The following is a 15,751-nucleotide window of genomic DNA, read 5'->3' on the forward strand; positions in this document are numbered from 1 at the left end:
GGACCAGGCTCAACAGGCTACTCTCTGGCTAGACAAGGGTTGCAGCAACTTTGTACCAGCTTGGCATCCCCATGCTGTGACTGTGGCGAAATGTTGCAGACAATAACTTATGTGATAGAAAAGCTGGTGTGGGTATAAAGATTTGTATGGGGGGGGGGGGGGGGGACAGACTCTAAAACTGTCTGTTTCAACACTATGTACCAGGTTTCTTTTCACGCTACTGTGCAATTGGCTGACCTGCTGTTCTACTTTTCTAGCTCTGCTTACTGCTGATGGTGCCACATTACCTCCCCCCAATTCTTGCTCTGTTGTGCACTCTCCAACTCACACAGATCTTAATACTGCACACACCTCAGCTTTAGCACAGTTGCCACTCGTATCCTAAAATTTAAACCCCTCTATAAATGTCTTGCTACTAATTAAAAATATTATCTTCAGCATATTCAAAAAGATGTGTTGATCAGTTATTTGAAAATGTTACTATGTTTTTCATAGCTCTCCATACATTAAACTTCCATTTGGTCAGTTTGGATTGGAATCTGTTAGGTAAAATGATTTAAAAAAAATAAAGCCTTGACTTCTATCAATGTATTTCAGTCAAGCTGCAGTTTTGAGAGATAGTTTGCTTGCTATGAATAAATAACTATAATAGGGTTCTACAGATAACTTCCTGTGTGTTCTCAACTGTTGTTGGGATGGCTCTGAAATTGTAGTCCAGTAAATGAAGTTAGATTGAAATTACAAAATGTATCTAAAGAAGCTGTCTTTTTGAACAAATCATGCTGTAACATCATAGTTGAAAACATTTCCATGTTTCCAGTGACAAGCCCACTGATTCTTGTCTTTTTCACATAGTCCGTTTATTCCATAATCGAATGTGTAATACAGAGCTGGTTCAAGAGAATCTGCCTCTGCCGGCTGTGCCTCATCAATTGGGTACTCCAGCTGCTAGGCTAAAGATGCATTGTCTCTCTCCACCCTCCATGGACAGCTGTGCGGGGAGTTGGGGCATGTAGTAGTTCTGTTGAATGGTTATGCACAGGAAGTATGTCTAGAGAAGGTTGTTTGTAAAGGGAGTTAAGGTGATGGTTTCCTGTTCTGCCTGAGGAGGCTAAAACCTCTGATGTGCCCCATTCCTCCAGGATCTTTGATTACTCATTCCAGAGTTCAGTCTACAAGAAGCAGCTTTTACGCTGCACCATGTGGCATTTGAACATGAGTAGCTAACATATCATCTGGTCCTTACTGAGGTGAGTTTCCCTATGGCTGCAGGCTTGGTGGAAATTTCTAAATCAGACCTGTCTTATTTGACTACTTTCAATTCTCTGGTCTGGCTGAGCTGTGCTTAACACAGGACTTTGAATCAAAGGAAAGGGCTCCAGCTGAAGATGGAGTCACTCAGTGTCTACTTTAATTTACACTGCTGTCCAATGGGCAATTCTGACAGCTGAGAATAGGTAGGGCTTGTCCACATGGGTAAATTTACTGACATTACTATACTGATAGAACTATAGCAATATGAAGAACAGGAGGACTTGATTACACAGCTATAGTAATGCTGGTAAACTTCCCTGTGTAGACAAGACCCTAGAGTAAAAAGCATAATCATGCTCCTTTCCTCTAACCATTCCCCTTATATGAGGCGGCTGTAAGGAGGGTGGTAGTAATATGGAACTATTGTGTCACTCAGATTCCACAACATAGGGGGAATTCCTGCATAGCTGTAAAGCCAGTTTAACCAGCTCCTTTGTGCTGCCAGAATGGTGCAAAGGGGCTGTTAGGCACTTGAAAGAAGAGTCAGAAGTTATGAAAACTTCCACTGTATTGTAAAGCCCCTTTCCTAAATTTATATTTGCTGAGCTGGTACAGGCTTTCTTGCTCCTTTTTGATGAAATCAAGACAATTTTGTGTACATGGTGTGGCATTGACCTCTTCCCACTTTCATGAGCCCTTTGCACTTTGCATCCATTGTCCTGAACTTGCATACAGCTAACATTTTGTGATGCTTAACTTACTACTTTAAAACATAATTAATCCAAAACTTAATTAAAAAATCAGACTTTCCCAAACATGGTATTTCTTCATATTCTGATTTGTTGTACGTTAGACTAATTTGTTTTGACACTGCAGCTGCACTGCTCTTTGTGTTGCACAATCTTTTGAGTTTTGTTTCATTAAGAGCACCAAGAATGGAACTAAAGAATTTGGGGAAGGGGAGGGAAGAAGTGCTAGACTGTTAGAAGTTAATTTGCCGTAAACCAAAAGATTGAGAACAGATTACTAAAGCTATGAAATGACATGTAAATGCTTGTTCAGTTTCACACATTTGTCTAATAAGTCATTAAAGCTGTGTGCACAGGAAACAGCATTGATTTTAGCTTGTAGGGATCGTTCACGCTCTTTCAGTGATGTATTCAGAAGCTATGAGGAAGCTGCTTGGAGTGCAAGGAATTGATTTAAAGAATCCATAAAAATTAGAGTTGGGAAAAGAGTTGTTTAGTCAATCATCTGGGTTGTTCATCATCCATTGCATTTCAAGTGGGTCTTTCATTAGCTTCCTTGGTGAACTATTCTACAATCTAGAAAAAAGAAGAACGGGAGTACTTGTGGCACCTTAGAGACTAACAAATTTATTAGAGCATAAACTTTCGTGGACTACAGCCCACTTCTTCGGACATCCGAAGAAGTGGGCTGTAGTCCACGAAAGCTTATGCTCTAATAAATTTGTTAGTCTCTAAGGTGCCACAAATACTCCTGTTCTTCTTTTTGCGGATACAGACTAACACGGCTGCTACTCTGAAAACAATCTAGAAAGTTGTCTTAGATTCCTTCTAACTCTCTGTATAAACATGGTAGTTTAGAACAAATAGACTGACTGACAGAAATCTTAACTAAAGTTTATTTTTCATAATCACTATCACAGCATGTCTGCTCTGACCCACCATATCATGCTTAACTTCATTCCACCCACTGTTCTGTGATCATCAGTGGATTCATATTTAGTGTTGGCAAGTCTCATATTTGGTGTGGTTTTTATTAAGAGCACCAGCTCTGAGTCACATGAATATAAAAGAATGGTATTTATTTTTTAAAGCTACATTTCTACCCATCCTGGCTGCAAAGGGAAAAAGTAGGGGAGGGGGAAGCTCAGAAAAGCAGAATGCAATTAAGCCTGAGATCTGTTTGGCTCAAGTCATGTGATTTTAATAATCTCATGAGTTTTTTGCTTGACTCATGACTTGAATGCTTTAGGTTGGCTGTACTGCGAGTCTCCTGTAGCTTAATATTTTGTGGAGAGCTCGCATGTACCACTTTTGAAGACTGGTGTGCGCTATACTGTCCATCTACGTCTCCCAACTTCAGGCAGCAGGGCCACCCAAGAGGCACATAGCGCTCAGTCCCTTATGCTGCATTTAGGACTCAGGAACTAGGCAGGAAAAGACTAAGGATCGGTGAGGTTAAGGCAACTGTAGCTCAGCTGGAAACCAGGCCTACCTGCCTTAGATAACCAATAGGAAACTGGGGACCAGAGCATGGAGGAGGCTGCACTGATCACAGATGTAGATTGGGCCAGTCAGGTCTTTCTTATTTGGGGACTATTCATGGCCCAGGAGGGAATAACTTCATTTGGCGATTTTTATTTATTTTTTTCCCTGTAGAGAGGAGAGGCTGGAAGGACCAATGGGTAGGCCTGTAAGAGCCTATCCTGTGACAAACACACTGATTCTAGTATCAGAGAGGTAGCCGTGTTATTCTGGATCTGTAAAAAGCAACAAAGAGTCCTGTGGCACCTTATAGACTAACAGACGTATTGGAGCATAAGCTTTCGTGGGTGAATACCCACTTTGTCAGACGCATGTAGTGGAAATTACCAGAGTCAGGTATAAATATGCAGGCAAGAATCAGTCTAGAGATAACGAGGTTAGCTCAATCAGGGAGGAGGAGGCCCTCTTATAGCAGTTGAGGTGTGAACACCAAGGCCTTGGCTACACTTGCGGATTCACAGCGCTGCCGCGGCAGCGCTGTGAAGCGCGAGTGTAGTCATGCTGCCAGCGCTGCGAGAGCTCTCTCACAGCGCTGCAAGTACTCCACCTCTCCGAGGGGAATAGCTTGCAGCGCTGCGAGCAAGCGTGCAGTGCTGCAGGCGCTGATTACACTGGCGCTTTACAGGGCTGCACTCGCTGCGCTCAGGGGGGATGTTTTTCACACCCCTGAGCGCAGCAAGTGCAGCGCTGTGAATTGCCAGTGTAGCCAAGGCCCAAGGGAGGAGAAACTGGTTTTGTAGTTGGCTAGCCATTCACAGTCTTTGTTTAATCCTGAGCTGATGGTGTCAAATTTGCAAATGAACTGAAGTTCCGCAGTTTCTCTTTGAAGTTTGGTCCTGAAGTTTTTTTGCTACAGGATGGCTACCTTTACGTCTGCTTTTGTGTGTCCAGGGAGGTTGTAGATCACTGATGATGCATTGGAAAGGTTTTAGCTGAGGACTGTAGGTGATGGCCAGTGGAGTTCCGTTGGTTTCTTTCTTGGGCTTGTCTTGCAGCAGGAGGCTTCTGGGTATACATCTGGCTCTGTTGATTTTTCCTTATTTCCTTGTGTGGGTATCGTAGTTTTGAGAATGCTTGGTGAGGATCTTGTAGGTGTTGGCCTCTGTCTGAGGGGTTGGAGCAAATGCGGTTGTACCTCAGCGCTTGGCTGTAGACGATGGATCGTGTGGTGTGTCCAGGATGGAAGCTGGAGGCATGAAGGTAGGCATAGCAGTCAGTGGGTTTTCGATATAGGGTGGTGTTAATGTGACCGTCACTTATTTGCACCGTGGTGTCTAGGAAGTGGACCTCTCATGTAGATTGGTCCAAGCTGAGGTTGATGGTGGGGTGGAAGCTGTTGAAATCGTGGTGGAATTCTTCCAGAGTCTCCTTCCCAGGGATCCAGATGATGATGTCATCACTGTAGCTTAGGTAGAGAAGGGGCGCGAATGGACGAGAGCTGAGGAAGCGTTGTTCCAGATCAGCCATAAAAATGTTGGCATATTGTGGGGCCATGCGGGTGCCCATAGCGGTACCACTGGTCTGGAGGTATATATTGTCACCAAATTTGAAATGATTGTGAGTGAGGATAAAGTCACAGAGCTCCGCAACCAGTTGTGCTGTGGCATCATCAGGGATACTGTTCCTGACAGCTTGTATTCCATCTGTGTGTGGGATGTTTGTGTAGAGAGCCTCCACATCCATGGTGGCTAGGATGGTGTTTTCTGGAAGATCACCAATGTATTGTAGTTTTCTCAGGAAATCAGTGGTGTCACGGAGATAGCTGGGAGTGCTGGTGGTGTAGGGGCTGTGTAGAGAGTCAACATATCCGGACAGTCCTTCAGTGAGAGTGCCAATTCCAGAGATGATACGGCGTCCAGGATTTCCAGGTTTGTGGATCTTGGGTAGTAGATCGAATAACCCCGGTTGGGGCTCTAAGGGTGTGTTGTTTTGTTCCTGTATTAGTGTAGGGAGTGTCCTGAGTAGATGGTGCAATTTCTTAGTAAATTCCTCAGTGGGATCTAAGGCAAGTGGCCTGTAGAATTTGTTATTGGAGAGTTGTCTGGCAGCCTCCTTTTGGTAGTCAGACCTGTTCATGATGACAACAGCACCTCCTTTATCAGCCTCTTTGATTATAATGTCAGAGTTGTTTCTGAGGCTGTGGATGGCATTGCGTTCTGCACGACTTAGGTTATGAGGTAAGCAATGTGTTTTTCCAGAATTTCTGCCTGTGCACGTCGGCGGAAGCATTCTATGTATAGGTCCAGACTGTCATTTCGACCCTCAGGAGGAGTCCATTTGGAGTTCTTCTTCTTGTGCTCTTGGGGGGCTGGGGGGGGGTATCTGTGTATCCGTGCACTGTTCAGTGTTATCTTGAAAGTATTCTTTTAGTCGGAGATGGTGAAAGTAGGCTTCCAGATCACCGCAGAACTGGATCATGTTTGTGGGGGTGGTGGGGCAAAAAGAGAGTCCCTGAGATAGGACAGACTCTTCTGCTGGGTTGAGTGTGTGGCAGGATACATTGATGGTATTGCTGGGTGAGGTAGGGGTACCACTGTTGTGGCCCCATGTGGCAGGTAGGATTTTAGACAGCTTATGGTCCTTTCTCCTTTGTAGGGGTGGGGGGCAGGGATAGCTCAGTGGTTTGAGCATTGGCCTGCTAAACCCAGGGTTGTGAGTTCAATCCTTGAGGGGGCCACTTGGGGATCTGGGGCAAAATCAGTACTTGGTCCTGCTAGTGAAGGCAGGGGGCTGGACTCGATGACCTTTCAAGGTCCCTTCCAGTTCTAGGAGATGGGATATCTCCATTAATTATTATTATAAGTGTGTAATGTAGATCTCCTGTCTTATTTTAGTAAAGTCTGTTTGTGTGGAAGGTTGGTTATTTATGAAAGTCTCCATAAGGGGTTTGGGGAAGCTCTCGGTGGGGACCATATGGGAGCATGACTCTCATAAGGAAGGGAGTGGAGACTAGGATTTGTGGAAGCACTGAGCCTCGGTGCAGAGATCAAAAGGCATCTGCAGGTTTTTGGAAGGAATAAACCCAGCTTGCAGCAGGGGTAAATTCTGCCCTCTGAAACAACTTAAGAGGAAGGCTTAATGGAAATGAGAAGTCTACATAGGATGCTTGTAGCCAAACAGTAGCAGTTATCACTATCCACACAAGCTATTGGGCTCATCTTTTAAGAGGACACTTCACCAGTTAAAATGTACAACAGGGATATGACAGCATATGACAACTCAAAACATACAAACTACCTAAGCCAACTGTTTAGATGACTCTGAACTCTATTAGCTCAACTATTGCGGGAGGGATAGCTCAGTGGTTTGAGCATTGGCCTGCTAAACCCAGGGTTATGAGTTCAATCCTTGAGGGGGCCACTTGGGGGATCTGGGGCAAAATCAGTATTTGGTCCTGCTAGTGAAGGCAGGGGGCTGGACTCGATGACCTTTCGAGGTCCCTTCCAGTTCTAGGAGATAGGATATATTTAAAATTATTAAAAATTGCATCTGTTTTATTGTATGCAGTGCAGTTGTAGCAGAAGTTGGTCCCATGGAAGATATTACCTCACCCACTTTGTGTCTCTATTTTTATTGTAATCTTGGGCCTTCCTTTAGCTGAAAAGTTTCAGCTCAGGATTGATACACACAAATAGAGCTTTGTGGAGGAAGCAACAGCAACGTGTAGCTATGGCTGCTTTCAGCCCATTGTAATGGGCCTCTAGTCAGTTGATACAATATAGATGGTTTCAAATCTCTGGTGTGTTTCTCCCAATTCCCATCCACGTCAACACTGTAAGAGAATGATTTATAGGACACCTCTTCTGATAACTTAATAGTGTCAGAGGCTGGAACCCACACTGAAACAACTCTACCCTCAGGGTGAAGCCTGTTACACTTCAGACCAGGCTGCCCTGGAACAAGTGGTTCTGTTGCCATGCAGCACGGGAAGAGAAGTTGGAACTCTGTGTGCCTGGCACAGATTAGTCTGGCAAGTGAACTGAACTCTTGTTTCAAACTCCGTAAGAAGTTTACCGTGGCCTGCCATGACGGGAGGAATAAACAAAAGGGAGCTCACTTCAGACTTTCTGGGGGGAAAAATTAATTATATGGCTGAAACAGAACCTAAAAGATGTATAGGAATCAACAGAAGAGGCAAGAGTTGGGGCTGTGTAATCTTCTATCACTTGCCAGCTGTCCACTGAAAACGTTCTTTTGTGTGGAGTTGGGTTTGGATTAGTCATTTAACACCTGCAGGCAAAAATGTAGTACAAGAACATGTGAAAATTGTTGAAGCAAAACTGTCCTGACATCTGATTAGAAAATGCAGACGGCGTAAGAATGGAATTAGATGGATCCAGCTGTAGCTTTACACTTAAATAAAGTATGCAGCTGACATCAATTAAGTAGCAAATACTTACTGGGGCTCTTATGTGCTTTGAGCCTGGATCTAAGTTTTATGCTGGAAGTTTTTGTTTTTGGGGAAGACTAAAGCAATTTTGAAACAGTCTTCAGTGGTATTGACTTGATTAAAGTAATGGCCCTGCTAGAGGTAGTTGGTGTTGAGATCAAGAATTGTTGGTATGATTTTCATTGGACCTGGTTATTAACCAGAAATGTGCTTCTAAAAGTAATAACTTCCTCTGTTCTTATAACTACCTGAGGTTGCTGTAGTTTAAGAACACTTTGATCATGGCTATTGTGTTAGAACCTAATGTAAATCATGACGGTAAGAGCAATTTTATTAAAATATTGTATCAGTAGTCTGTTTTGGGTGTTTTTGTAACTGCTGTTGGACATCTTGCTATTTAATCCCAAGCAATTAAATTGCTTTATCAGTGAGACTTTACATTTTGATTCTTCTTTCTTTTCAGATTAGAAATGTGTGACTACTTGCAATATAGTTATTGGGTAGTTAAGTCTGTTAGCATGTACAGGGTTTACATTAGCTTTTGGGCATAATAGGAGATTCAGCCCAGAGTCTGAATCCCTTGACTTATGTTAAATCAGATCTCTTAATGTTCTAAGATTGAATAGCATAAGTGCAATAACCTTTGGTAAAATTGAAGTGGGCAAAAATCAAACATGCAAAGCTTCTAGTTTAAGTGAAGTTTTACTACTGAATTTTGAAACTCTTAAGTCTTACAGTAAAAACATAGACATGTCTATAAGCATTGTTATAATTAATAATATATCATTAGATTATATAATATATTGGCCAATAACCATGAGATGAGTAGTTGAGATTAACAGATAGGTAGTTTAGCTTATATGTGGAAGGTAATCTAACCAAAATACTGGAGGCAAGGTTTTCTGCTCTTGTAAAATGCTCAAGAAGATAATGAGTAAATCAGATAAAAATCACAAGAACCTCCCAACTTACAAAACACCTGGCCAACAGGCAACTTAAATTGGTAACTTTCACTAGTCTTAACACAGCTATGGTGTAATTAAACACTTTCCTTTCCTTTTTATAAAATTGACTTCCATTTTAGGGTCAAAATCTCTCTCTCTCTCTCTCTCTCTCTCTCTCTTTTTTTTTTTTCACGGGGTAACTAGCCTCTCGTAGAAAAATAAACATGTCTGAGTTGAACTGATCTTTTAACCTTAGGATTTCTCAGGCTATAATCCTCTATGTCCCTTAGTCTGATGTGAAGAATGTAGTATAGTTTTTCTGTTGGCATTAATTTTGGAAAAACTCAGAAGTTCAAAATCGTGTGTAATCATCTTGCATCTGATACTGAACTGGAATAGAGGTTTAGAATGACTAATGCTTTATTCTTACAGTAATAGACTTGTGTGCACTCTTTCTTTCATGTTATAGACCACTAAAGCATTCCTTCCCAAGATGCTGGAGATGAATCATGGACACATTGTGACAGTTGCAAGTTCCCTGGGACTGTTCAGTACTGCAGGAGTGGAGGTTTGTTTAACTGTGTAGTAAAGATTATATGTTGCTTTATCACAAATGATAAATGCCTTCTCCTGTTGTTAACAATGTAGTATAAGTAGGTTTGGAAATATTAGATTTTTGTCAGTAAATGCCAGTTTTACTGTACACACACAAACCGATGAAAAGGTATCTCCATCGATATTTACCAAAATTTACAAATAGGCAAAGTAAGAAAAATGCTGCTTGAGAAATTATTAGTGTATTTAAAGGATATTTACTTTGTGTATTTTGGCATGTGATGTTGACAATTTGTTTTAACAGTTATAAAGCTTTAACTTTTTTTGAAGCTCAACATCTACTGTCATTATATAATTTGTCTGACTGCTGCCACCCAATTTCCTGCAACTGTGAAAATTTAAATCAATGAAACTCACAAAAAATGCTTTAAAGCAAACCTCAATATTATCCATTAAAATTATCAAAACAGTAAACACTGAATTCTGCCAAACCTAACTTTCATCCAATGAAAATATTACATTGATTTTTGCCCACTTCAATTTTACCAAATGCATTCAGAAACCAAGAACAATTCTTTAATGTCTTAGTTTGGGGAGGTGGGGGGCTTTATTTAACTAGCAAATTGAAAGAACTAGCAGGAGTCTTATTCACTGTGAGCCTATACGCAATTTTCACATATCTCCGGAGTACCTTCCTAAGGATACGTCCTCACTACGGGGGGGGGGGGGTGTCGATTTAAGATACGCAAATTCAGCTACGTGAATAGCGTTGCTGAATTTGACGTATCGGAGCCGACTTACCCCACTGTGAGGATGGCGGCAAATCGACCTCCGCAGCTCCCCCGTCGACGGCACTTACTCCTACCTGCCCTGGTGGAGTACAAGTGCCGATTGTGGGATCGAATGTCGCATCCCGACGAGACGTGATAATTCGATCCCTGAGAGATCGATTTCTACCCGCCGATTCAGGCAGATAGTGTAGACATAGCCTTAAAGTGACTGTGTGCAGCAACCACTGTCAATGCACTGCATTATCAATCAGCAAATGCAATGTTCTAAAACATCATAGTTGGGTGGCCACTAGTTTGTGTGTTATCACAACATATATGCTTGTTGGGTACAACACTACCCTGCGAATGTGGATGAGAGTTAAGCGCAAGTGTCTTCACGCTACTCTTGAAGCTTTTAGGCCAAGATTTTCAGAAGTGACAGGTGACTTTTTTGGGTGCCTACTCTGAGACATCTTAAAGGGACCTAATATTTCAGAAAATGCTGAGTGCCGACCTGGAATCGGACCCCTTTAAGGTATGTCCGATTGGGCACCCAAAACCACTAGTCAGTTCTGAATCTTGGCCTTTTTGCATAACTTGTTGGTGCATCAGAATAGGCAGTAAGACTTCGGTGTACTGCAGTTGTGTTGGGAGCCAAGGGACTGGAAAGCAACAAGCATGAGCTACACCTGTGCCATTACAATCCATTGCAAATAGTTATAGTCACTGAAAATTCATCCATGTTGCTGGCAAAACACTCGCAACACTCGAGTGTTGTACAAGCTTTTCTAGGGCTGGCCCGGTTAATACCTGTGAATTGTAGAAGTCCCTGAATAGAAATAAAACCAGTGGTGCAAGTACGGTGGTACGGTCCGGTATGCTGTACCAGTAAGTTACTTATAGCTGATACAGAGTACCGGAAAGACACAGGAGGAGCCCGCCCCCCAGCTTTCCATGCAGCTGCGTCTCCTGAGTCCTCCTGCCTGGGGGTCTGTACTGCAGAAGTCTCTGGCGCAGTGGGAGGAGGACAGAAATTCCCCCTTCCCCTCTCCCCCCCCCCCAGGTAACCTGGGGTGGATGTGGATCATGGGGAGGGGACGGGGAGCACACAGGGGCAGGGAGGAGTCACGGGGAAGTCACGTGTCCTTCCCATGAGTGCAGCGTACCAGTAAGAAATGATTTCTGCTTGCACCACTGAATAAAACTTAAATTAGCATCGCTCTCAAGACTTTGTAGATTATAGGACCCCGTCTTAGTGTTTCCAGTGGACCCATATGGCCTAGAGAGTATGCTTGTTTGAACTGATCAGCACTCGAGTATCTCTCTACTGGATGATCCTAATAGAAATTTTAGAATTGCAGCTGTGTACTAGGTAACTTTTGGACTTCAATCCACACAACACCTCTGAGATGGGAAAGCTATATCCATTTTACAGTTGAGAAACTGAGGCAAAATTTAAGTAACTTGCCCAAGGCTCCATAGCAACTTAAGTGATGTGTTTAAATCCAGGGTTAAAAATACAGTAATTCTCACTTAACACTGTAGTTATGTTCCTGAAAAATGCGACTTTAAGTGAAACGATGTTAAGCGAATCCAATTTCCCCATAAGAATGAATGTAAATGCAGGGGTTAGGTTCCAGGGAAAATTTTTTTTTTTTTTTTTTGGCCATACAGTACAATACTATAGTTGGGAGGTGCCCCCACTTTACCCCACACAGGCACAACCCACTGGCACTGGAGACGATGAGGCAGACAAGGAGGCTGAAGGTGCTGTAGGCTAGGAGAAGCACATTGCGCAGCAGCAGTGGCAGCTTCCCCTACTCTACAAGCACCAGGGGCGGGGGGCTCAATCCTTGGCCCGCCCATGCCACCCCTTCCCCCAAGCCCCCACCCTTAACCCACCTCTTCTTCACCCCCTCCCCCTTTACTCCGCACGCCGCATCCTTGCTCCTCCCCCCTGCCTCCTACCCGTGGCAATCAGCTGGCTTGCAGCGTTCAGAAGGCAGGAGGGAGCAGGAAGGAGCGAGGACACAGCGCGCAGGTTCCCCCTCCCTCACCTGCCTCCTGAACACCGCAAGCCAGCTGATTGCCGCAGGCAGGAAGGAGGGGGGAGCCTGCGCGCCCAGTCCTTGCTCCTCCTCCCCTCCCCCGAACACCACAAGCCAGCTGATTGCCGCGGGCAGGAGGTGTGGGGGGGAGCGTAGGGGAACTGATAGGGGGGCTGCCAGCTGTGGACAAAGCAGGCAGCCAAACGACGTTATAGCGAAGCATTGCACAACTTTAAATGGAGCATGTTCTGTAATTGAGCAGGGACGTAAGATCGAAACAACATTAAGCGAGAGGACGTTCAGTGGGGAGTTACAGTAGGGAGTTTTTGGCTCCAGGACTATATGCGCTCAGAACTTGACTCTAAAAGTAGTATTACTAGCTACTGTGTCTCTAGTCTCTTGTTCTAACCTTTATTTTAAACAAATTGCCGTATCCATGTAATTTGCTGAATAAGGCCACTTAAATACACTTCAAAGGTCATCTCCTTGATACTTAATTCAAGTTTGTCTGCTTTCACGGAGTTCTTGTGTTAACTGCCCTAAATGTAACATGACACTTGGGATGATGTGGCTGTGTATTCAATGCACATCTTTCATCTTGTTGCCACTTTGAAAATAGATCTACACAGAACCACATCAAATATGCCTTTCCTTTTAATATTATTTACTCTTTGTTACATCATCACCTTTAACTTTGATTGAAAGGATAAAAGGATAGGCCCATTCAATCTGTTATACGCTTCCTTGTGATACAGTCTTATTTCTTCTTAATTCATTGCCTACATAGGATTATTGTGCCAGCAAATTTGGAGCTGTAGGTTTCCATGAATCTTTGAGCCATGAATTGAAGGCTGCTGACAAAGATGGCATTAAAACAACCCTGGTCTGCCCTTACCTTGTAGACACAGGAATGTTCAGAGGATGTAGAATCAGGTGAGTAGACCAACTGCATATTCTTTCTCTCTCCCTCCTGCCCTCCACACCACTGGAACTCTAGTCTTAATCCTCTAATTCTGAGCACTTTTTATTTAAACCCCCCCAAAAAACAGTGAGGTTTGGGATTGCAAATTAATAGGAAAGAAAAAACAGTTAAAATGACACCTGCAGTACCTTTATTCATGTAACTCCTCTCGGTGTTAAAGATGGGTGTGCGATGGGGGCAGTAAAGATGGGTATGAGATGGGGACACGTGCACTTCAGGGTAGGTGCTGGTCAAGCATTTGTCCAGTGACTGACTACTGATTTGGGGAATCTCTTACTAGTAGTGTGTAGAGAAATGTTTCAATTGTGTAATGTACTTTTGTATTTTTTCCCTGTATCATGTAATCTGCCTGAAGTTAGATGTTACTCAAAATACATTTATTCCAATACCAATAAAATTCTAGTGATTAAAGGTATTATGGGCAATGGGTTGATATGGCAATAGCAGATTTGCTGTGTGATCCAGGGCAAGTTGAATTACTTCCCTTGAGTTTAGCTTCTGTTTTTGAAGTAAGAATTATGATACTTGCTTTTTATTATTACTATTTTTTTTTTAAGCATTCTGACATTCTGGGTTGTAGTGCTATACAAATATCCATTATTTTAGCCACAGTAAATGGTGTTAATCTCTTGCATGCATTTTCTAACAGTAGTCCTGGCAGGGATCTATGCCAGCAAAATATTGAGATTGTCTTTACCTGAAGCAATCTTTCATACACGCCAGCGACACTAAAATTTAATGTTTCCTAATATTGAATTAAAATGGCACTTAATAGAACAACATGTGATCAAATTATATGTATTGTGTGTAGCTTAAATCTATGATTATCGATGGTCTTTATAATTAAACGAAGCTAAAATATTAATACAACATCATTGCAAAGTTGCTGCTACTTGAGTATTAAATAATTAGTTTTTAAATACTCTAAACAGGTGAGCTAATACACTCTAGAACTAGACACTGTGCTTTAATTATTAATGAAGTAAACAGATTTTTACCAAAAGTCATCTATCTACTTTTGTCAACCTATTTTAAAAATGAAATCTTTCAGAAAAGAAATTGAGCCTTTCCTCCCACCTCTGAAACCAGACTACTGTGTAAAGCAGGCTATGAGAGCTATCCTTACTGATCAGCCTATGATTTGCACACCTCGCTTGATGTACATGGTAACCTTCATGAAAAGGTAATTTATGAAATACTAGCCACTAAGCACTTCAGACAAATGTACAGATTTAAATCCAAAAAGCTTAGTGAGAGGCCTGTTTCCCTGGAGTTCTATGCACAGATCTCTGCCTTGGCTCACAAGATCACTTTACACAACATGAGCTCCATGGATCTGGGGACTTACAGGATGAGTTCCCTTTTCCAGAAAAGCCTGAGGCTTGGTCTACACTACCCCCCTAATTCGAACTAAGGTACGCAACTTCAGCTACGTGAATAACGTAGCTGAAGTCGAAGTACCTTAGTTCGAACTTACCTTGATCCACACTCGGCAGGCAGGCTCCCCCGTCGACTCCGCGGTACTCCTCTCGCCGAGCTGGAGTACCGCAGTCGACGGCGAGCACTTCCGGGTTCGACTTATCGCGTCCAGACTAGACGCGATAAGTCGAACCCAGAAGTTCGATTGCCAGCCGCCGAACTAGCGGGTAAGTGTAGCCAAGGCCTCCACTAATTTCCCTGCCGCAATCTTCCACGCTGTAGAACCCCTTTATGAGTGTGTCCTGAGGTAGTTGCCAGCAGAAGAATCTGTAGCAGCCAAGCCCCAGAGTCAATGCGGAGGCCCTAGGCTCCTGCACATTCCCTGGGATCTACACAGATCTTGTGGGAGAGGGGGAAATCTGTAAGTAGAACCTACTACTCGGCCTGAAAAGGCAGGGGAACAAAAACTTTCCTTTCTCCCCATTCAGTTGAGTGATATATATATATATTTTTTTTAAGTGGAGGGAATCTGTTCTCTGTAGCTAAGCTGGGCATTCCAGCACTGGGGTTTCATCTCAATATCAGAGGCAGAACCTGACCAATTGTTCATAAGGAGCTGACTGGATTCCACCCACTTGAGCAGCACACCATTCATACTGCTTTTTGGCAGCTCTACAGATAATCTATTCCTAGATTTTTATTCTCCAGTATGCAGCACATAGGAAGAGTGTTTAAAACTTCGCAAAGTTTTATTTTATTTTATTTTTTCCAACCCTTTCTTATTGCCTTCTTGTGAGGAATTTGGACCTAGGCATTTGAGGGTTCTGCTCCATTCATAATGCAGCAGCTCCTGATCATGGTGGACAGGCACACCCAAGAGTCCAGGAGGTGTTTTTGTTCCTCAGCATCATGTCAGCCCTTCTCGGGAGGGAGTCTGTGCCTCTTCTGGCAACAAGTTGGAAGCTTTATCTGCAACTCCTTTAGAACTGGCTGGAGATGCAGCATGCTCAGTGGCTTCTTCAGAGGCTGCCTCAGTGCTCTTGCACAGACAGTGCTCCATGCAGCATCAGCAGCCAGATCAAAGGCCCTTCCTGCTGT

General features: G+C 43.1%; 1 protein-coding gene across 2 annotated transcripts in view; it reads left to right on the forward strand.

The window, feature by feature from the left end:
- The window catches only part of RDH10 (retinol dehydrogenase 10), a 42,649-nt gene that overhangs the window by 24,599 nt on the left and 2,299 nt on the right, over positions 1–15,751 (forward strand). For both annotated transcript variants that reach the window (XM_005306793.5, XM_005306794.5), the window contains exons 3-5: positions 9,349–9,447; positions 13,040–13,185; positions 14,286–14,417. In XM_005306793.5, coding sequence (XP_005306850.1) covers positions 9,349–9,447; positions 13,040–13,185; positions 14,286–14,417 — 377 coding nt within the window. The remainder of the gene's footprint in view (positions 1–9,348; positions 9,448–13,039; positions 13,186–14,285; positions 14,418–15,751) is intronic.

This window comes from Chrysemys picta, chromosome 2 (assembly GCF_011386835.1).
Source record: "Chrysemys picta bellii isolate R12L10 chromosome 2, ASM1138683v2, whole genome shotgun sequence".
In the NCBI taxonomy this organism is placed as follows: domain Eukaryota; kingdom Metazoa; phylum Chordata; order Testudines; family Emydidae; genus Chrysemys; species Chrysemys picta.